At 34.2% G+C, this 25,196-nt stretch overlaps 1 protein-coding gene and 1 long non-coding RNA gene across 4 annotated transcripts; both read left to right on the forward strand.

Annotated features, from left to right (window-relative positions):
* The first annotated feature begins 14,900 nt into the window (after positions 1-14,900).
* On the forward strand, positions 14,901-18,174 carry LOC131651647 (uncharacterized). Of its 3 annotated transcripts, none has more exons than XR_009298445.1 (2): positions 14,901-15,187; positions 15,811-18,174. It is a non-coding gene; the product is annotated as an uncharacterized LOC131651647 (long non-coding RNA). The 3 variants fall into 3 exon arrangements; XR_009298446.1 differs by having other exon boundaries at positions 15,859-18,174; XR_009298447.1 differs by having other exon boundaries at positions 15,912-18,174.
* Positions 18,175-23,887: 5,713 nt separating this feature from the next.
* On the forward strand, positions 23,888-24,757 carry LOC131649589 (uncharacterized). Its single transcript, XM_058919343.1, has one exon. It carries the CDS (start codon positions 23,888-23,890, stop codon positions 24,755-24,757), a length of 870 nt encoding a protein of 289 aa, XP_058775326.1.
* Positions 24,758-25,196: the final 439 nt, after the last annotated feature.

Below are 25,196 nucleotides of genomic sequence, written 5' to 3' on the forward strand. Positions count from 1 at the left end.
TTATAAGATTGGAATTTATACGATATTAATTTTATTTGTATAATTATTTGTAGAAATATTTTGCTCAATAGAAAATATAAATTATCAATTAAAACCGTTAAATTAAAATAAAATATGATACTAAGATTTAGAGCAAATATTTAAACCTACTCTTAAAGACAATATAATCTATCTCATATATAATCGAGTTGACTCGTGAACCTAACGAGTCGAACTATGTATAGTTCAAGTTCAGCTCATTTAGTTAACGAACTTAGTTTTTAGCTCATACTCAGCTCAATTGGTTCATGAACCTAGTTCAACGAATTAATTTTCGAATCGAGTCTCGAACTATTTTCGAGTTAGTTTGGTTCATTGCCATCCCTAGAAGAGAAGAACAAAGAGGAGAGTATTGGTAGATTTCATCAAAAGGGTGGATTAAGAGCTAGAGGTAAGGGTTTCAATCCAAGTTCTTGTAGAATCTATGATTGGGTAAATGTTTGTGTGTGTATGTGAATCTCTTCATCTCTCAATTTCATAGTTTTGGAAATGTTAGGGTTTGTGTAACTTTTGCTCATTTTGTGAATCTGTTGTTGTTATGCTGTTATGTGGTGATAAATGATGTTATTGTTGCATGAATTGGGTGTTTAATAAGTTGATTTGATGATTCTAAATGCTTATGTTTGTTTGGGTTGAATTGGGTATGATTGGAAATGTGTTTTGCTATCAAAACTATCAATTTTTCTGCTACTGTTACGTGGGAACCGGTTCCCAGATGTGCCAACCTGGTTTCCCATAGTAAAAACCAGAAACGAGCTTTTTAGGAAGTCAGAACCCGGTTCCCACATGGGGAGGAACCGAGTTCCACTGTGTATTTTGGAAAAATGTTTGTAACTTAGAATTAGCATAACTTTTGATCCGTAACTCCTTTTTAGGTGCCGTTTGAAGCATATTGAAGCTTAAATAATTGTGTATATCATAGAGTAGGATTAGTTGGCAATTGTTTAATTTAATTATGATGTTAATTGGGAATGACATGTAATTATATGTGTATGTTATGGCAGAATTGTGCATGATCAATGTTCATGGATGCGTTATGTGATATGATAACCGTGAATTATGTGATTGATTGCTAAATGCTAATTGATGCTTGAGATTGAGTTGAATGTCATGTTGTGTAATGTTTTGAAAAGTTATAAAGATGTGATTGTGTATTTTAAGAGATAGAGAGATCTTCTTAAATGCACGAGTCTTGTTTTGTTGCACACGTACACAAGCATGAGTCTTTGAAAGTGGCAATGTTGGGTAATCTCGCGAAGGTTATTTACTTTTCCCAAACCTAACGAGTATGGGGTTTGAAAGCTTAACAAGTATGGGGCTTTGAGGTGGTTATCTTGTCCGTAGAGAGTGGGAATCGGCATGACCGGAAATGATAACGGAGGGATCCACATGTATATCGCATAGAGTCACACTTGAGTCGCACGTGTCGGTGTGAAATGTTATGATGTGCGATTATGTGATATGAATGTGTGGATGTGAATTGTGATTGATATGCATATATGTGGAATGATGAATCATTTGATATGAATTAGGAAATGTAATGAGAATGAGATATATGTGATTAATCCATATTTGATATGGAATGTGAAATATATATATATATATATATATATATATATATATATATATATATATATATATATATATATGTGTATGGGTGATATATGTGTATATATGTAAATCATCAATATATGAGGTTGTGAATTTGATTGTGATACTTAATTGTATTAAACATGTTAACTTTATATTGGAGATAAATGCATGTTTTGAGAGGACTGAGAAATTGTGAAATGTATGCTTACTTATGTTGCATTTTCCCATTATTATATTTTCTATTTAGAATTTGAATTCTCACCCTTCTGTTTGAATGTTATCCTTTGTTGGTAACGTGCAGGTTTCGTGGATAGCGATGCTTCGAAGGAGGCTTAGCTTAGAGATTTAGATCTTTTGTAAGGTGTCGTGACTAAGTAGTCACTTGTGCTCTGGTCATATGTAACTGTCATACCCTAATTTTTGACCCCCCTGAGATGACATATCTTCAGGATTTTCATCAGGTCAAAGCAAGTACCCAGAGCTGTCACTTCTTCATTTGGCATTTAATCAAGGATGTTCAAAGACAAGAAAACTCAGGCAAAGGATCAATCAGTAGAAGGATTAGTCTCTAACATAATCATAGGACTCAAGAGCTTCATTTTTTTCACCTATGATTGATTAGACACCCAGTCCTCTGAGTGCAGATTTACTCAGGTCACCAGACTAGGGTTTTTGAGCCTATCAAGGACTGAAATCAGGGATCACCTTTGGGAAACCCTAAAAATCTCCAGGACATCTATTAAAGACTTCAATCATCTTCAAATGATCCATACAATAAGATCCACTGGACATCACACCTCAATTCAAGATCCACAGTCACCAATTTCATCTGGTCGACAATTAGGGTTTTTAACCTAATTCATCTGGATAGTTGACTTTTAATCAGGGCATGGATCCAAAACTCAAGACATGATTCAAGAACCTCTACTACCTCAATATAACCCATTTACATCACTCATTCGAGGAGAAGATCTTAATTCCACACAAAAGTCCAAAATCTCACCTTATCTGGAAAAAGTCAATTGTATGGGATCATCTTTGACTTTTAAGATTTTTGGTCAAACCATGACTTTCAAGGATCAATATCATCAATATATGGATATTAAAGTCATTTTACCAAAGAAATTCAAGAAGAATCTTCAAGGAGCAAAAAGTCGGGAATTAGGGTTTTTGAGGGCATTGTGGGAACTCAAAATTTCACCTACACAACTCAAAAAACTTCCAACATGAAAGTTGTAGATCTTGCAAAATAAAACAACATCTTACAATGGAACTTTTTTCAAAAGATCAATCATTTAAGAGATTTGGAAATTTTGAAGTTTTAGGTCATAAACACTTAGAAAATTTTCTAAGTGTTTTTAACCTAGTTTTCTTCCAACTTTGGCCTCATTTTTCACAAATTTGCCAAAGGATTCTGAAGGAACCATAAACTAATGATTTGAAGTAGATGTTTAGGGCTTTCCAAATTGTGTTCAACCTTCTCCAAATTCATTTTGAGCTAAGAGTTATGTTTGTTCAAAGTTGGCCTCATGAAGTGAAAATTATAGGTCATGTACAATTTGAAACTTTGCAATTTTGTGCATTTTGCTTCACTAAGTGATGCTACACGACCTCTAATGCATCTGAAAACATGCCATGCATCCAAATTCATCATTGCATAAGGATTAGAGAAGATTCCCAAAAACAAAGGCATGTGATTATGTAATGATTGCATTTTTGAATTTATGGCAAATGATGAATCATCAAGGAATCTTGTTCTAAGCCAATTAGAACTCTCCTCTGAATCAGAAATGTTCCCTTAGATCATACAAGATCAATGGTTGGGGAATCTAGCCCGAAAATGCATCATTGCATTTAGGATCTTTTCAAATTTTCTTCTTGGCTAAGAAACCAAACTCACTACACTAAGCAAGCTTGCTATGTTCAATTGCTCTGAGCCATTTGCCTATAAATAGAGGGCTCTTTCTCATTCAGAAAACACACCAAAGCAACATAATTCTTGCTTTCTCTCTTCTTTCTTCATACTTAAGGTTTTCAAAGGTTCTTTGGCAAGAAGACTTGGATTCTTCAAACCAGAGCTCTTCCTTTGGATATAAGTATTCAAACACCTTAGGGGAGTCATTTAGAGGTGATCCAAACCTCTGAAACACTTCTGGGCGTGAAGAATCATCATCTTCACCTCTCACTTGGAGCTGTTGCAGTTGGGGTCGAGCAAGAAGTTCTGGGCACTTTCAGTCCAAGCCAGGCATCTCAACACCTTCCAAAGGAGTCATTGAAGCTATCTGGATTGTTACAACAGTTCTGTAACACCTTTTGATCAGAGTCAAATCTTCATTTTTCAGGTAAGTTTCAAAAGCTTCAAACTCTATAATTCACGCATGATAAATTTAAAATGAAGTTACCAGTTGGTTTCTGCACCTTCATAGATCATTAGCCCTCAATCAATTGCATCAAATCATGCATATATAGTATTTCATGTTTAATTCCAGTTTTAGGGTTCTTAGTGTTCATGCTTGCGAATTTTATGTTATACTGAAAATAAATAAAATTAAAGGACACCATCATAATCCTCGTCCAAAAACGAGCAAAATCCATCTTTACATCTTTGGATTTGGTTGAGAATTGAGAGAGATACGATTTCCAGAAATTCAAAAGCTTGAGGTTGAAGATGAAGATGGTGGCGCCATTATTTTGAATTTCCCAGAAACGAGTTTATTTTATTTTGAATGATAGGTGTGTCACTTACGAATTCATCGTAGTGTCCCAATGGTTACAGCGCGCGTCCAAACTCTTGCCATGCCTTAGGTCTGGGGTTCGATCCCCCCCTCAGACCTTTTGTTCATTTTATTTTTCCAATTCATTTAATGCCTTGCTTTCACATATAATCATATGGGTTCTTTCCTTAAGCAGGCCACGCGCGTGGCCCAGTTGGTATTTGTTTTGTTTGGTAACCTATAGGGCGTGGGTTCAACCCTTGGCAAGACCAAACCCCTTTTTTTAACACTATTTTCTTTCATTTTGTTCTATAACTTCACATAATTAAATCACCCATCAATTTAAATCATTTTCTATTCATTTTTCACACACTTGTTATTTAATATACCTATTTTATGAATAATCAAAAAAATCATAAAAAAATATTATTTATTTCATGTATTTTAATTAGGTTTAAAATAGTATGTTTTAAATGTTTTCTTAAATACTTTAAAATATATATTTTCATTTTGTTTTAACCTAATTACTTTGTGAATAATTTTATGATAAAACCCTAATTATTTAGGTCTTAATTAGGTATAGATTTCATCTTTGCCTTAATTAAGTTGACTTTTGTCAATTTGCAAAACTGTTTTCAATCTCCGATCAAATAGACGATTAAGGTTTTCAAACAACAAAACCTTATATCATTTCAATCATTTTCAACTGTTTCTCATAAACAGTAAATCATTTTTTAAGTGGGCCTCTAATAGAGTGTAAGACCCAACACCTTTTTCTTTTCATAGTTTGTTTTCAAAAACTGTATTTACAAAATCTTCTTTCTGTTTTCAAAATATTCTTCTGGTATTTGAAGGGCATTATTCCCGGTGAAACTCTTCAGATACCTATGTGACCTTTGTCCATCTTCACTTCTTCTGTTTTCAAAACCTTTAACTGTTTATCATATATATATATATATATATATTCAACTGTTATCCATCAATTGCTGGTAAGGCTTTGTACATACTTCTTCAAAGGCCTCCACTCCATCCAGGTTAGGCTTTACAAGTTTTCAATTTACAGTCTTTATTTAAATTACTGTCAAATATAGAACTGTTTATATATTGTTTAGAACTACGTTTGAGTGTAAACCCTAGGACAGTTAAACTATATATATATATATATATATATATATATATTATAGGAATATGGCCTAGGATTGAGAATGTCTTCCCAGTGAAGGCTCTTTCCTAATTAGAGATTTGTAGTTCAAACCCCCAAGATGAATTATTCCCGGTGAAACATCTTGGCAAAAACCTTAGAACCCAAAATAGGACACATCCACCCAAAGAGGAATTATTCCCGGTGAAACCTCTTACCCATTTGCTTAGAGCCAAAATAAGTTCAAAACTACATAGCTTTCTCTTGTGCTATAACAAGGACCCTCGATGACCCTCGATTAGCCTCCTCTTGGGCTTTGTACAAGGACCCACAGGCTTCTTAAAAGCATTTCCAGCTTCCTCTTGAGCTTGTATACAAGGACCCATCAGGTTTCTTACAAACATAGGAACAGGTCTTTAGTCACCTTTTAACATACCCTGGTGAGTTTCTTCCAATTTAAACCAGACTTTAAACAAGCTAAGTTTGTCTCAATTTTACATTGAGTACACCTTTTGGAATGAGAGACATGGACAGTCTCTGTCACCCTTATCTTCATCAATCTTCCTTAGCAGAGTCTAGGATCCATGTTTGCTTATCCTCAGCAAGAGTCAGCCTTCATCTTGGGCTTTAAACAAGAAGTCTCCACTAGATAATCTTTCTGCCAATCATTTCAATAAAAACCCCTGGAAAGGGTTAGCCTCCAAACATTCCTTAATTTTAACAAAAACCCCTGGAAAGGGTTAGCCTCCAAAATCACTTCTTCAAAAACCAAAGATTCATTCTCTTAGGAGATAATTTCCCCAAAAAGAGTCAAAACCCCTGGAAAGGGTCAGCCTCCAAAAAACATGACAAAAATCAGTCTTTTAACAGACAATTTCACCAGCTGAGTCAAAATCCCTGGAAAGGGTTAGCTTCCAAAAAAATCAGTCTTTTAATAAATAAATCCTTCAGTAGAGTCAAAACCCAACAAAAACAGTTAGCCTCAACCTTGGGCTTCATACAAGGCACCAAAACAATAAAACTCCCTGTTAATAGTCAGCCTCAACCTTGGGCATTGTACAAGGCAGATAATAGAGTCTCCCCTAGTGAGTCCTTCATTGTTCAGTAGCCACAACCTTGGGCTTTGTACAAGGCAGATAAACCATATTTCATGTGTCAAAGATTCCTAACATCTAGGATCTTTTCCCATAGAGTCATCCATACTCAGTTTATTTAAGAGTCCGCCACAACCTTGGGCTTCATACAAGGCAGAAAATAATATTTCCCCTAGTTAGAGTCAGCCTCAATTCTGGGCTTTGTACAGAACACCAAATAAAACCCATCAAAATAGATTTTCCTAAGTAGAGTCAGCCTCAATTCTGGGCTTTGTACAGAACATAAAAATCTCTTGTAAATTAATCCCTAGTGGAGTTTTCTCCCAGAGTCATAATAATAATCAATCAATCAAAAAGCCTCAAGCTTGGGCCTCATACAAGCCAGTTAAAAAATCAAATCTTTTATATAGTAGATAGACATAGCTTATCTCTATAGAGAGATCTTTCCTCTATCTCACCACATTCAAACAAACAAACAAACATTACACATTTCAATTTCAATCAAAGTCTCCCATTTAGGACTCTGAAAGACATGCTCTGGCACATCCCCAGACTTGTACACTTTCCCTAATTTGGATGAGCATCTTTCTTTCATTTAAGAGATACTAGCATACTTGCAAACACACAAGTAAGGTCACTCTCTTAATGAAATGAATTCAATCATTCTGTCACTCTTTTAAAATGTTTGTGGTGGAATAGTAGAAATACCTCTCTATAAAGATGACTTCATGTCTCTTTACTGTAAACAGAGATTTAATTCAAGCTTCAACCTTGAGCTTCAAGCAAGGCACCAAAAAAAAATTAATTTCCCTAATTAGTTCCCCGGACTACATTAAGCTCTGACTTCCACTAGGGATATGTAGGCATGAGGCTCACAAGGAATCTCAGCGAGCTAATAAAATACCAAAAATAGTCAGTCAGTCTGTCTTTCTTTTATTCAATTCAATTCCTTCTCCTAATACAAAGGAGAAACTTTCCCAATCAATCATTAGCAGCACAAACACATTTAGACACAGAGAAGGTTCATGTAGAGTACTACAGATATGTAGGGTGTTTAAACACTTCCCTATGTATAACCGACCTCCCGGACTCCAGAATTTCTAGTCTAGGTGAAATCCCCACACTTAGCAAACTCCTAGGGTTTAGTTGAGATCTTTTTTTCCCTTTCCTACTCGTAGGACAATAAGAAAGTTCGTGTGATATCGTAGGAAGAACTGAAATAAAATTCATCCCGCCACGGGCGCATTCTCCTTCCAAATTTCGCGTGAAGGGTCTAGCGTGCCGTCCTCCCAAGTGAAACGGGGAGGTAAAAAAACGACAACCACAGTAACACATGGGATTTGGGTTTATATTTTGTAACTCGTTGTTATGAGATAATTGTTTACTCATATTGTATTTCGTATTCGAATATGTTGTTTTGTTGATGAATGGCCTTGAGCCGAAATATTGAGATATGGTAGTTGATGTATGGGAATCATCCGATTTTACCATTTATTTGATGAGATGATTATTCCGCTGTGTTTTCGCATGTTGCTTTAAATCCCGTGTTATTCGGAAATGACCATTGCATGTTATTTTATTTTGAAATTATGTGTAACGCCCTCGTGAGATGCATGCTTCTTTACTCTGATTTATGCGAATATATGCCTTATTTGCTTAGTATAAAATTGGGGGTGTTACAATCATTCTCCCTCAAAGACATCCCAACTTGACCAGAAGACAAGAATCTCGATTCTACATGCTCTCCGGGTTCGTGAAACAACACCACTCCAACAACGCTTGCACTCTGTCAATTAGCAGCACCCCGAACCAACACTTCACAAATGAAACATCTCAGAGAAGCAAAAGCTTATCTCCCACTTGTTTCAATCTCACTCCTACAAATAAGTGGTAAGAAAAACAAGCAAGCACCGATAGTGTTTCACACACATGTCTCATACTAAGGAACAAACAACATTAGACAACCTGGTTGGACGAACCGACCTGCTCTGATACCATTACGTAACACCCTATATATTTTCCGCGTATTTTATAATAATTATCAGGGTAAAAATTAACACATAAAAATTTAGGATGTCACAATTTAATAAAACTTGCTCATATAATCGGATGTGTAACACTTGTGATTTCAAAAACTATTAAAATAACTATAACAATAAAAAATGTTTGAAAATTCAACTTTTATTGCATCAGAAAAGCATCAATAACGTGACAGTTTGATAATTCAAAGCATAATCATGTTTTTAAAATACATTTAACAATCATGTACTTTACACCAGCTTTCCAACGTTTCAAACGGTGCATCAATCGGATACACACAACTCAAGATATGAATTTTTAAAGATTTAAAAAAACAGTTTCAGAGTAACCAGTTACTTCACTGTAACCACGCCATTGTTTTCAATTTCCACTCCAGGTAACTGGTTACTTCAAATAAAGTAACCAGTTACTTCATTGTAACCTGCTCAAATTCCATTTTTTAATGAAGTAACCGATTACTTCAACTTTGGTAATCGATTATTAATACCAATATATTTTATCTAACTAATAAATTATTAACTAATATTGCTAATTAGCTCTAGTCACCCCACCACTCATCTCTACACTATTACTCACATGAACACCCTCAACACCTACAATTATATTTTCTAGGGTTACCACCCTACACCGAAGGACTCTCAAATATACCGAAATACCAATCACTCAACAAGATCACCAAATATTACATAATTAATTTATGAAAAGTAATTTAAATTAAATCGGGGCGTTACAGACTATGTTTCACCATTATGCAACGAAGGGTCCAATCGAGGTGAATGTGACATTTGCAAGATCAACTAACGATATTCTAAAGATGATGAAACGTCCCAAACCATCTATTGGTATTCGCGGTGCAGTTTGAGCGGTTTTGACGCTAAAAGTCATTTGAACCACAAGAGAGAAAAAAACATGTGGTACGATTTGGTTGGCTTTTAACAATTAAACCAAACCAAACCAAACAAATGCAGTTTGGGTTGGTTTGGTTGGTTCAGTTTTAAAAAAATATTTATTGAGCCATGCGTACATATATAGAGGACAACATAACTTTGTGTTTAGTCATTTATACATTTTCAAATAACAAATAACAATATCAATGAGTACAAGTTATAACACCATTTCAACATCAAATAACAAAAGAACTCAAATAAAAAATGATAAAGTGTATTACAAGGTACAAACTGAAGTTTCAGACATTAGCATTAGTGTATTACATTACAACACTATGGTAGCAATACAAAAATATTACCTAGACCAAAACTAGGCTACCATCACACGACACAATAGAGAAACACTTCAATCTTATACTAGACCTTAAAAACACAACATCTTCTTCCAAGACACCAATAAAACACCTTATACTACTAGAAAACTCAGTCACAACAACACCAAACTCTTATATTAAAATCATGATATCCAATTATCTTCCATTAGAGCTTGTTACATATCATAATCGAATAGGTTAATACTTTAAAACAAATGAAAAGATTTAAAAGAAATGAACAAAATTTAAAACCATACCATTTGATGATATTGTTAGTAAATAGGTGAATGATAATGCAGTTTGGTTTCATTTAGTTCAGTTTAGAAAATACAAACCGCACACCGAACCAAACCACGTAGTTCTGCTAAAAATGGCCCACACACATCCTAACTAAATGTTGTTTTTTGCGGTTTTTGGTTTGGTTTGGTTTGGTTCAGTTAGCAGTTTTCAATTGGGCGGTTTGGTTTTGAACACCCTTATTCTCTTAGTGATTAAACATCATGTTAGATTTAAGCTAATGTTATGTTAGATCTACGTTAAGTTAATCTTATGTTAGATATATGTTAAGTTCATGTCAATAACATGTTATGTTATCCTATATAATGATATTTTAATTACAACAACACCAAATAAACTCACACAACATTAAGTAATATCATATAGGCAACAAATAATATCCATAACCAACAACAAATAACCATAAAAAATCTGGTCCACGACGAGGTTTTTATATGCAATGCCAAAGCACCAAGCTCACAACCTGGGTTTATCAAACTCATGAGGTGATTATAAAGAAGATCTATCATTTTTATTTGTTGTCAATCACTTATATTATATGGTGGAGGAGGCGGTGAAATTTTATTTGAATGTTCTCCAACAGATGAAGGTCCAATAATATTTGTAGGCTTGGTTGAGCCAAAAGAGGTAATGAAAGGGTGTGATACTCTATAGTACCACTCTAAATAACCATTCATACAATGTCCAGGAAAAGACATGGCCATTGCATTTTGTTTAATCGCATTGGCATTTCTTACCATTTTAGCACGAAACCATACACCAACACTAAATGGTACAACATGGAATAATCTAGGTATGCCGTTGACATAGCTAATCTGGTAGAGATACCTCTCAGGTAATTAAGTAGTAACAATACTCTCCCATAGAAAATAAATTGTAAATAATGCAGTGTCTTCAAACTCAAAATGCACTTTTATGGCCAATATACGGTGTTTAGATGACATCATCTTTGGTCAAAGTGTCGATCCTATGCCTATACTTCTGAAGGATTTCTGGATGAGAGTGCTTGGAACCCCATATTATGGCCCAAGGGTATCCATATGTGATAGATCCCCGATCACACCTGTCACAAATGGACGAGAAATGCTCGTATATCTAATACTGCAATCAAACATATAATTTAAACATAACTGATAAAACATACAATTTAAACATAACAAATGAAACATAAAAATTTAAACATAATATTTATACATGAAATAAGCTCATATAACTTGCAAGTTGCCTCGTCTCAAATGCAGTTTCCTGTCAAATGGCATGATAACACGGCGTCACAGCAACCCAACCTCATGCCTAACTATGAAATCCAAGATCAACAAACAAGACTATGTACCTCATATCAATGTAGACATGCGACTTATTTGCAAATATAATGCATTCAACAAGATGCAACATGTATACTCTGGCGGTCTCGTGACACATAGAATGCTCCACAAATGACACATAAAGCTCATGTAGCCAAGAGAGACAAAAATGAGCACCCTTATTAAACCTAACCTCCTATAATATCATCCCCCGTGTAACCCGCAGATATGTCTTTGAACATATTTGCGAGCTCCACACTCTTTAACAAACGAGTGAAAAAGTTACCTGCAAGTGCAAAATTGAATAGGCTGGAGACATTGTCCATGGTAATCAACATCTCACCAAACTAAAGATGACATATAAATGTCTCTATTCCATATCTCAACCAATGTAGATAACAATGGAGCGTCAAGCATCGCGAACAAACGATCCATCAATGGAAACATGGCAATAAAATCTACTAGTGTCATAACCTCCTTTAGTATATACATCGTCGAGAATTTCTTCAGCATCAGACCCGTAACAATTAAAGCATATATCATTAGTTACTTTTAATTAACCAATAATACATAAAATCAACTTAAATTAAACTATATATACATATCTCTACCATAATCTAAAGGAAACATAATTGGCATTCTATATTAGCAATGTAAGGTAGGAGGGACCTCCAAGGAACCTCTTATCAGCGAGTATCAATATGATCAAGCACCTTGACATGTGCCTATGGCTCAACATAATCAACATAATATCATACACATCCTCATCGTCACCTCTAGAGCGTCAAACTTTACCCCTATATGAAAGAGAGTACGTGCTCTACGATTCTCTTTGATCCTCCTACAATGAGAACAGGTAGGAGTTACTCTATTAAAAAAATCTCCTACCAATTATTCGAAAAAATTCAGTGTGATCCATTACAACTACCAAATGTTCAAAATATTTGGTGTCATGTGCATTTCCACCATAAATTATTTAACAAATACAATATAATCCTACGCATTTATACTGAATATATTAAGAAATTTGTATACCCCTATAAATTTATACCATATTTTTTCAAAAGTAAGACATGAAACAAAATATTTGGCACTAGGTATTTTACAAATCCGATATTTTTAATGCATTTATGCAAGATGTTCATAATTTTGAATAAAATCCAGTATAAACTTATAAAACGCAAAAAAAGTGATTTTACTTGGGCATAACCACAGACAATTCCACACAAGTTCGAAATGTTACAAAGCTTTTTGAAAATTTTGAAATATTTGATTTTACTTTACAATTTCACTTTTTTTTTTAGTTAAAATGATATTTTGATCATTTAGTCTAACGTATAGGGGTGCTACGTTTAATTTGAGGTATGTCAGGTATGAGGCAATTTATTTTTCCACCCGTATTTCTCCGAACGCACCAAATTTTACTTTTGTTAAAATTTAGTTCGGAGATGCATCTCCAAATTTTTCTAAGGTTAATTTGCAAATACATCTCCGAAAATACACCCGAAGCCATTTCACAGCAATTTCATTAAGATGGTTTATCATTTAACCAATCAGTGATATTTTTATGCACAAACACATTTAGCGAATTGTAAATGTTAAGGGTGATGGTAATTGCGATTATCACGCCGTATCCGGCTTACTCGGTAGAGGAGGGGATAATCACTTTCTTGTCCACCAACAACTTTTGAAAGAGTTGAAGCGCATAGGGAATTCTACCCATCGCTATACATGAAAAAAGAACATTTTGATGCAATTCACAATGCTCGTATTCCTTATGTTAGCGGTCCCGCACCAAAGTCAAAATGAAATGGACCATCTTATAACAAGTGCATTTGACATGGTGTGTATCAATCTGACAAGATATGTTTTCTCTGAGACTTTTTTTCCACTTCTGAGTGGCCCACCTAAAGATTCTTCTCGACGCATCATGATGCATTTTAGATTGTAATCGATACACTTTTTTAATGTATTATCATCAACAATGTAATCTTGATACGATTTAAGACATAAGTAATATATAACCTCAACAACGATGATGTAATTCCTGATTAAATTTTTTATGGTTTACATTGTATGTGCTTGTATACTAAGTTTTGGGTTTGCTTCTGGTTCAAGTATGTTTTCAGATATGCATATCCGAATAAACCTCACGTATTTAAAAAAACTAATAAGTGACATTTTCGGATATTCATCTCCGAGGTCACCCTTTTTGTATTTAAATAAAGTTGGAGTTTAATTGTAGATTCATCTCCGAATTTATGCTAGGTAAAATGAAGAAATTGCATGTTCAGAGATGTATCTCAAAAAAAAAAGGCATTTTTTAGATGCACCCACACACACTATACGACTTAATATATTTCGGAAGTGCATTTTCGGAAGTTTTCGAAAATACATTTCTGATTGCTAATTTTACATATTCAGGAAATGTTTTAATTCCATGATACTGTAGCATCTACTTTGTTAATTAACCCCTTTCATATTTCAAAAATTTTGAAAGTAAACCAAACTATATATTTCTGAAAATTCTATACCCACCTTTTGTATGAGGGAAATGAATTTCCAGTGTAGTAATTGTGCGACACAGTTGTAGATTTCAACGTCTGAGCTTGTCTTAAACCGAATTATTGAATCTGTATTTTTTTCTTTTGAAATAACCCAATTTATTAAAAGGGGCTAATTTACTAATAGCTAATGAATGAAACAAAATAGATGCTATAATATTGGGTCTGTTTGGTAAAACTACCAGCTGACTGATAAGTTAGCTGATAACTTATAGCTTATGGCTGATGGTTGATGACAGATAGCTTATAGCTGATGGTTGAGACTGATAGCTGATAAGGTAATTGAAGTGTTTGATAAAATTAGCGGTTCAACTAACTTATAAATGTAAAATGACATAAAAGTTATTTAATACATAATTATTTCATTTTAAATTAAAATAAATTATAAAGGATAAAAGTGGGTCTTTGTTAAAATAATAAGGATGAAAAAGAAAGAAAAAAAATGATAAGCTATAAGCTAAAACGCTATTTGAAATAGCATCTGAAAAATAAGCTATAAGCTCGTGATGACAAAACCATTACCAAACGGGTCTAAATTGTCATTTGAACTTATAAGCTATAAGCTTAAAAATGTGTCTTACCAAACAGACTCATTATGGAAGCAAAACATTTTCTGAATATGTAAAACTAGCAACTAGAAACCAAGTAATTGGACTCGAGTGGTAAACAAGCTCCTTATAAGGACGAAGTTTGGAAAATAGCGAGTTCGATTTCTAGTGAGAACAATACTTGGTCAGTGTCATGATCTCTCGACACAAACTCTAGATTATTAGGGTCCCATTCCCCTAAGAACCAGAGTGCATATAGAAAAAAAAATACTAGCAACTAGAAATGTATTTCCGAGAACTTGTATGAGTGCGTCCGGAAATCATTTTCGATTTTCAGAAATATTTTTAAATATTTGTGTGGTGCCTAAGAAAAACATAGGATGAGTGTAGAAATTCGGAATGAGGGAAGTAGACTGCTCTGATATTGATTAGTCCAACCCAAAGATAAACCCAACCTAGTTGCGGATGGGTCAATTTAAGCCCATTCAATGTCAAGCAGCACAAAACCATGACGTTTTTCTGTAACAACTTGATCCAAATCCATCTCTTCCCCGATACCGCTTACACGTTGCCGAAAGCCCAAAACTGTGAGGTAAGGATACGCTATCCTTTTCTCAATGTTCTCTGTAAATTTGCTGTTCTTCGTTTCAATTTGATACCAATTTTCGCTTCTAGGTTTTTTCCCTTTCTAAAGGAAAATCGATTATGTGCATTTTTCTTATGCAGAGAATTTGATAACATGACTTCGAAAATGGAAATTACTCCTCGTTGTTGATGATAGTAATACTGTAAAACAATGATTGTTTGATTGAATTATTTGATGATTTAAATTGTAGAGTGAGTTTTATAGCTGCTAACAATCATGTCTTAATGTTCTTTGGAAGAGTTATTTTCTGGTTGTTACTGTAAATTCTATTGTGAACTGATAGTATTGTTTATATATAAATTATTGGAGGGGTGATAATACATGCAATGGTGTTGTCAAATAGCGAATATAATCCGATAGTCTAGCGGTATTTGAACAAACTACTATTGTTCTGCAACACACAATTAGTGTTATTAAGTGTTGTCAAATTGCAGCTAATGTGACGCCATAGTGCTGCGACATAGCGACATAGCGGAATTTAATGTATATTTCAACTTGTAAAGAATAATACTTGTTTGTAATATTTGGCAAATCGGATATATGAACTAAATGGTATGTAATATCTACAGGTGACTCATTTGAAAAGCTATGTAATATCTACATTTTGAACTCTACAGTTGCACATGTTGCGTTGTTAGGATTTAATGAAAACATTTTTTTGTCGGACTAGGATGTAGCCATTTCTGTTAAAATAGCAACGGTATTGACATAATATCCGGAACTGCAACGACAAAAAGGGCTACATCTTAGTCTGACAAGGAAAATGCAGAGCTACTACTCATTGGAATGGGGGAGAGGATTTCATTATGTAGTGCTCACTGCTCCCAGCCTGTGAAATATGGTAAGCTATGCAATGTAAGATTAAATAAGTTTTTGGAAGAAATAAAATGAATAATTAGATTGTTTCAGCTTGCATTAGTGAAAAATATAACTGCTACCGAAATTTGAGTTCAACATATTTCCTTATCTTTACTGTGATTTGTTGAACCATTGCTGTCTTCCACAATGAACATTTATCGTGAATCTTAGGCCCTCTTTACTTTCTGAAAAAGTTCTTCAGTTTGTATTTTCTTAAATATATGTCGTTTGAAATGGAGGGGAAGCTAGGGGTAATGCATTTTTAGAAATAATGAAAACAATGTTTTGCCATTTTCAAAATTTTATAACAGGCTAGATATATTTCAAATATTGTGAAAGAAAATGATAAGGAAAGTATTGAGTCTATATTCTCTTATGGTTATTATTTGTAATGGAAATTAAAGCAGGAAATGCGAGAAGTCAATCGACCGTTTTTGGTTCTCAATTATGAAAAGGATATTAAATTTGGTTTTGTGGTTCTCACCGTTTCTAACATTGTATAAAACATTCAATGGATGTTGAAGCAACACTTCCTTGAATTTGCATCTGATATGCTATTATAGTCTGTGACTTTGATATCCATGATAGGAATGAATTCATGTTGGCTGACATGTTAATCTTCCATTTTGATTTTCAAACACAATGAAGTTTGATGAAAATGAATTTTTCAGTATACTTTTTTGATAAAAAGAATGCCTTGTTTTAGGTAAATCGGCAAGTTACTTATCCTGTCTCATACATGTGACTTGGTAAGTCTAGCATGCTCTTTATCGTATTAATATGAACTAGATTATTTTTTTCTGTTTTCCAGTGCAAACTATAATTGATCTTCAGCAAAACACACACCCCAAAATCATAAGAGAAAAACTATAAAGATAAATTCCTATTAAATACTGTTTTACACAATGAGACACATTTTTACGGATCTATAATGCTCAACAACTCTATTTTTGTTGGTTGTGATAAGACTTGTCTGTAGGGTCCAAAGACTGAATATACGATAGTTCGTTAGATTTGAATTCCTCCAAAAGATAGCATTACAAAAGAATTTCACTATAATCTTGATGAAAGTGAGTACTAGTGCAAATACATCTTTTCTTTCCGTGAATGAAACTAAAAGAAAACATTTTCTGTTGGAGGAACTGGGATCATCGTCTATAATGTCATTTTAGACGATGCTGATTCATTGAATTTCTTTCCAAAACTTATGTTGTAGCTTGACTGTACAAAATACATGGCTCTCTATCACAAAACTCTTAAAACTTAAGATTGAAACAAGAGAAAAAAACCAACCAACTGTTTCGAAGAACTATTGAGAATGCAGATACAGCTCACTATGTTTCTATCCTGCTCTGCATTTCCAAGCATGCCACACTCTTCTGAATGTTACCGGCTCAGCTTAGTTTTGCTTTCTCTCCTGGTCAAGGGAACAAGATATGTTAAGCCCTGTTGTGAATAGGATCTGACCCTTTTCGCACTCTTCTTTTGCTCGACTGATTTGGATCAAGCCTGTTGTTGACATTTGCTGAACTCTTCTTTGTAGGAACAGACACATTGTGGACATTTGCAGAACTCTTTGTGTTCAACGGTTCCTTCTCTGGAGCTTTCAGAGTATGTTGATTCTGCAGCATTATCCTGTGCTCTTTTTGACTCTGTTTTAATGCAATTTCTGAACTTCTCAGGCCCGAGACTTCGTTCGGTTGAATAGATATTAAGAACCCAACAAAGAGAAGAAGAATTACTCTAGAAGGATGAAACACCATGTTCACTTAAATCTCTAAAACAAGAAATAGAAGGTATGTTCTTTCTGTTTATAGAGAGACACAAGACAAGAGAGTAAGCACCTACCTCTCTCTGCTAGTACTATCAGTTTTCTTATGGTCCATTCCTGTAGATATAAGCTTGTTATATATGTCCCACAAGATTTGGAGAGAGGCTTTAAAGCTTAAAGCAGATGGGACCTACAAGAATTTTAGATTCATCTCGAATCAGAAGCCTGAAATCTTAACTAATTAAGGCTGTTATTTAAGAATCTGACAAGAATGAATAAAGGGGTTGGGATAATATCCTTGAGAGGCCAAGTATCTTTTCTTTCATTTCTTTCCCTACACATCTATCATATCATATGTATGCTTTTTTCAATAAAAGAACCCAAACCTAGTCTCTTGGACCCTAGGCTAACTTGCCACATCATATTTCTATACTGATCTACATGGATAAATATATTTTACATTCTTGATTATAAGGGAAATATAACATGTCTTAAAATCAAGTAAGAGTCGTTTCAAGTTTTAGGAGACCCTGTTTAGGTTAGCCGCATTTTAACTATGTTAAAACAAAAGACACCTTATTTAATCGCGATTTAATCGTGACAAATATTTTATAAGACCCTATTTAACCACGGTTTAGCTGTGATAAATTTTGAACACTTGGCAGTAGTTCGCCTAACACGCCCTCAAAAACGGCCCTGAATCAACTATAGGTTGATTTTTTATAAAATAAAGGTTATATTGCCATTAAAAAAGGAGGTAATATTAGGATGAAAAATATTGAGATTTCATTTTGGTAATTCTATCATATGTTACACTTGTCTAATACTTTTAGATTCTTTTATTTTAAATTTCTGAATTTATTCCATAATAAAATTCAGGTTTTGAATAGGGTTAATATGGTAAAGTACCATTTCTTTGTGATTAAGAAAAGGGCTTATTAATTAAGCATTAGTTGCTTTTAATTGGAATGAGGAAGCAGACAAAAAAAATGGGCCAGCCAGAAGATTGAGATTAAAACAGTGCAAGAAGCTCATATAAAGAATATAAATGTGGGAATAGAACAGTCCCCAAAAGAAACAAACTATTGCTTTAGGCACTTTACTAACTTCTAAGATCTCCCCTTGTTGGCTTTAGAATTCCAAGCTCTCTTCCCAAGTTAACAAAAATAAAACAGTACTGCTTGTTTTATTGGGCTTAATGTGTATCTTTATGCTTTGTTCTACTTTTAGATGGGTTGCCAAGCCAAATTTGTCCCTTCCAAAATTTCATGCCCTCTCTCTTCCTTATTTTACTTTCTTTTTTAACTCAAAATATCACATGCAGCTTGGAACTGTCCAAAGCATAAATTCCTCACTTTATCACAACTAGGTGACATCGTTTCTTAAGATGAAGGGTGACTGGTCATAGTTCTAGTGAAACAAAACAACCACTGCATAAACAATTTATGTTCTCTCTCTTTTCTTTTTTGGTTTTTGGTTTTGGTTTGTTGCTTTTTTATCATCCAATTAAAGTGTGATTGGTGTGACTCGTTGCTTTCTATATTTTTATTTTTTTTCATTTTTCATCCTAATGTTTGAAAACTTCCTTTTGAGTGTCACCTTGTTGCAAACCACATCCCCTTAAAAGAATATGCTTTTATTCTCCCTCTGAATAGTTGTTAACTTGCATTGGTATCAATAACATGTTGCGACATGCCCAGGCAAATTGGCTCAGTTGATAAGGAGTTGACTCACACACCGAGAGGTTGTGGGTTTAGCTGCTGATGTGACCACATTTTTTGTGGGTAATCTGTAAATATCTATGTGCGCTCTTTGAGTCTCGAGGTCCGCCCTGACTCAAGTGTTCTCTTGGGACCCAACTTACTTAATTCTATACCAAAAAAATAAAAAACATGTTGTGACATTTTAATGTTGGAAAACACTGAAACTAGATTGTGTGTGCACATATGACATTGGTGTTCGTACCTCGCTCGATAAAAATTTGTCCCATATGCGAATATTATGCTATCAAAATTTTAAATTTAGCATTTCAATCAATGCATAATAAGTAAAAAAGAATACTTCAAATTAGGAGCTAAATTCAATGCAATTAGTCCCACAAGTTCAAAGAGAGCTGGTTGCAGAATATGCAGAGGTCTTTTACACCCCCACATAGACAATAAAATAAAAGAAAAACAGGCTTCTTTTATTTAAATAAAAGATATTTTGAATGTTGTATTTTTATGTGTTCTTTTCTTACATGGTTTCTGAGAGGATCCTAGTGGCTTCACTTTTTATTTTCTTCTTTTGACTGGAAACTGTTACATTAGAAGGATTTTGGGAATAATCAAATTCTCACCACTGTGTTCCAAAAAAGTCTTATTGATCCAAGGGATGCCTATGAGTAATTTACATATGATATATAGATATCAAATCATGTTACTGTTCAGATGCTTTTGCCAAATTAGGAAATATTATAACACACAGAGTGGGACCTTATGATTAATAACATGTGGTACATACATTACGTACAAATACAATAATGAAATGTTAACTTGTTTCATAAGTTTGTTTTCCGTTAAAGAATAAAACCCTATCCATTCAAAAAAAAATATAGTGGAGCCCACTTCCACTGTTAATAAATTTTGTGTCCTCATAGTAAGTAACATATTAACAAAGGTGAAAATTTTACACACAATGGCTTTCATAGATTCTCAAGACTGGTCTTAAAGTTGAATGCTCTTTGGGAATTTGATTTGAACCAAAGTGTGACCCATAATGCTAAGCATGGAGGTTTTGGTAAATTGAGCAATGACTGAACTTGGCCACCCCACAACTTTGAGACAGGGAAAAAGAAGAATGGCAAAGCAAATTAAAGATAAAAGCAAAAACTAAAGAATTGTATTTGTTACGTTTGTATCCCCTATTTTGAATAGTTGTTGTTTTGCTTAGTTATTTGCTTTATTTTGTGGTTTTGTTCTTTGATATGGATGGGAACTTCTTTGATATTAAATGGACAGTTTTATGAAAATTATGTTATTTAGAATTGAAAAAATGATGCTCCATTATCATCTGATTGTTTTTTCATTACCTTTTTTTTTTTCTGCAACATCATTACTATTCTTTTAAAATTCATTTTCAATAGAAATTAAAGTAAGACCATTAAATCAATTTTGTGACATAGCAAATAATAAACAAGATTTCAACAATTTCAATTTTATAACCAAACATAACAGGGCAAACCAAAACCCTTGAAAAAGTAAGATAAATAACACTATCTTACTTGGTCCTATATACTTAACTAAGGGCGATAAACGAGCATATCCGCTAGACATGGAAAAAAATAGACTTGGCCAAATCTGGCCTCTCCTCCTCGAATCTAACGGGAGAAAATCAATTTAATTGAGGATAGGGCGGGTGCGAGAAAAACTCGGTTTTTAATTACGGAAGAGTGAGGGCAAGGGCGAGTGCGAGAAAAACTCGGTTTTTAATTACGAGAGCGGGGACAGGTGCGAGAAAAACTCGGTTTTTAATTACGGAAACGGGGGCAGGGGATGTTAGTACCACTATCTTATTTATTACCTTGATTTTGTTATCACTTTATTACCCATTAACCCTTTTTAATCTTAATATATCAAGTTTATTAGAACTATTATTCATTTCTTTATAGAACGAAAATAATCAAGTATTATGAATATTTTTAAAATGACCAAATATTTACTTTAATTATTGATTTTTGTTACTATGAAAAAAATATGCATTTTAAAAAATATATTGTTTATGCGGGTGGAGGCGGGCGGAGAAATATGTTCTTCGTTAGGAGATGGTGTAAATTGTTACCCCGATTGGATTTAGGGGCGAGGCTGGTGATGCTTAAACCCGCCCCGTTGTCATGCCTAATGTCCGCCTAGCTTATGTTCGTCTTACAAAAGTACACAAAAAAATGGAATGGGGTAGACAATTTAGGGTGCAAACATGAAACCTTGACTTGTCCCACAAAAAAAACGAGGGTGGGACAGATATACAAACATTGTACTATAAAGGCTAAAATTACAACAACAAAAAATATTAATCTCCGCGCTTGGAAAAAACCGAGTGGGCAGACATACTAGAGGAACAGGTTCTCTGTAGTGTAAATTTTCCGCAATGAAATTTGGACCCTCCATTCATTAGATTTGGGGGCGGGGCGAGACGAGGATGATGATGCTTAAACCCGCTCCGTCCTGCTGTCATGCCTAATATTCGCCTCGCTTATGTCCATCTTACAAAAGTCCAAAAATAAATGGGATGGGACAGACATAATTTAGAATGCAGAAACATTGATCCATCTCGCAAAAAAAAAGGCGGGACAGACCTACAAACATTGTACTATAAAGGTTTAAATTGCAAAAAAAAATAATAATAATAATAATGTCTACATTTGGAAAAAATAGAATGGGGCAGACATATTAGAGGAACATTTTCTTTGCGGTGTAAATTTTCTGCAATAAAATTTGGACCCTCTGTCCATTTATACTTTATCTAAATTAATAAGTCATTGTAATCAAAGGTTATAATTTACAGACACTCTCCAGTAAAAAAAACTCTAGGGAGAGTGTTTGCTCCCACATATTAAAGGATTCAAGCTTAAAACTTGATTTGTCCCGAAACAATGTGGACAAAATGAACATGTTTGATTGACCTAGTCCTTTTTTACAGAAAAAACTAAATATCATATTGAAAAATTGAGGGATAGTTCAATGTTTTTATAGAATTAAAGTTATATCACTAGATTAGATTAGTAAAGAAATGTTAGATCATTATAGATAAGTGTGAGAGAAAAATTGTTACCAAGAAAACTTGTGTACCAAGTACTCTTCACGGGCCAATTCAATATTTTACATGTTGAGGCTAGACCTATAACTTTGAGGCTAGACCTATAACTTTGGGACCATCATTGATAAAACTAAGTTATGAACATTCAACTAGAGGGATTGACACTCTATATGTCACAAATAAAAATATTAATGAAGATTATGTGGCAATTTTGAAGCTTAAGAATGAATTGCAAGTTTGGAACATATGTGATTCATTTGAGTAACGTATAATTGAAAGTAACCAAAGTTCCAGATAAGCAAGGCTCGTTGGCTGCTACAAATCTTTATAAAAAGAAAGGAAAAAAAGTTGGGGCTACAAAGAGAATGTCACCAAAACATAAGCTAAAGTGAGACGCTTGTTTGTTCTATCTTTGATTTAAAATTGATGATGGCCATCTTGAATCATAATCATCACTAGAGTTGTTAGAATATATGCTTATCTGCTTTGATCTAAAGAGAATAAGAATAAGAAAATGCACCCTTCAGGCGCCAATTTTTCTTTAGCCCCACAAGAGGTTCTTATCTGTCAGTTGCTTCAATTAGCTACAATATTAAGTGAATTGAATAAAGAATAATATACTCACTAACTATGCAAATTGAATCTGAAACATTTGATAATTGATAAAGAATTTTTACAGGAAAATGAAACCAATCTTAAAAATTGGTATGTAAGAATATCAAGTAAGTGGCATCACAAATTACATAAGAGATAGAATAGATAATTAAAGTTGAGAGAAGAGAAATTAAGGAGAGATGGAATATATAATTAAAGTTGATTTAAGAATAATTAAAGAGAATATTAGATTTCATATTATTATCTCTTTAGGCCCATTAGACATATTATGTTATATTGGGCCTCTTTCATATGATTGGGCCTTGTATATGTTTAGTCCAGGCTTATGTATGTTAGGTTAAGACAATTTTCCATTACTATTCAGTATTTCAAACTTTGGCTTTTCCGCCACTTTTATCTTCTTCTCCATGGCTTCAGCTTCTTCTCCATGGCTTAACAATACTCTGTAATATGGTATCAGAAGATTAAACACACAAAACATTTCATTCTTTTCATCACCTGCATCTCCAATCTTTCTTCTCTTCGCATTCATCCACATCTTGAATTTCGATAGCGAATTTGAATCTATACACAGCATAGATAATCCTATTCCTCCTCAAGATCCGTCCATGAACCCTAGAAATCCCTATTACCTCCATCCTGGTGAGAATCTTGGAGCTACCATTGTTGCTCCTCCACTCGACGACAACAACTACCACAATTGGAGCAAATCAATGAAACGAGCTCTCACATCAAAGAACAAAGTCTCTTTTATCAATGGAACGCTTCCCAAACCCTCTGAATCGGACAAGAACTATGAGCTCTGGGATCGTGCCAACAGCATAATGCTATCTTGGATCAATCGCACTCTCTCACCACACATCGCACATAGCACGATTTGTTTCGACTCTGCCTTTAATCTCTGGGAGGACCTTCGCGAAAGATTCACAAAAGGTAATCATTTTAGGTTTTCAGATCTTCTGCGCAAAATTCACTCCATTCAACAGGACGATCATTCTTTATCAACATACGTCACGGATTTGAAGATTTTATGGGATGAATTGGAGGATTTGTGTCTTACTCCTTCTTGTTCCTGCCCTACTCCTTGTACATGTGGGTTATCCAAAGCGGTTCGCAATTTCAAGCAGATGGAATATATCACCTACTTCTTGAAGGGATTGAACGACAACTATCAAAGCATTCGCACACAAATCCTTATCCTTGACCCCCTTCCTCCTATCAGCCGTGTCTATTCATTAATTGCTCAGCAACAGATCCCTCCCGCATCCAATTCAACTATCCTTTATGCTAACAACAACAACTCCAAAGGCAGAGGTCATGGATCAGGCAAGAATTCAATGGTCTGCACCAATTGCAGTAAAACTAACCATACCATTGAAACATGTTACTTCAAACATGGATTTCCCCCAGGATATCTCAATAAGAACCCTAAGAGCACCACTGAGCAGAAAACACAGGTTAATTCAGACACACTATAGATTAACCTTTGGCATAGATAATAATACTCATGTTTCCCTTTGGCATCATAGATTGGGACATCCCTCTAATGAGGTCTTATTACATATGTCTAAATAATTTCCTGCTATTACATTTCATAAACATACACCATGCCATACATGTCATTTATCTAAACAATGTAAACTACCTTTCCCAACAAGTAACACAAAATCCACCAAATGTTTTGATTTAGTTCACATAGACAGTTGGGGTCCCATTGTTGTTCCTCTCTAGATGGATTTAAATACTTCCTGACAATTGTAGATGATTTTTCTAGGTATACCTGGACATTTCTTATGCATAATAAATCAGAAACTAGAGAGCATGTTCAAAATTTCATCATATACTGCCAAACTCGGTTCTCATGCACTATTAAAATGATAAGATATGATAATGGACCTGAGTTTCTTATGGCATCTT

The sequence above is a fragment of the Vicia villosa genome, linkage group LG2, assembly GCF_029867415.1.
Source record: "Vicia villosa cultivar HV-30 ecotype Madison, WI linkage group LG2, Vvil1.0, whole genome shotgun sequence".
Classification (NCBI taxonomy): Eukaryota; Viridiplantae; Streptophyta; class Magnoliopsida; order Fabales; family Fabaceae; genus Vicia; species Vicia villosa.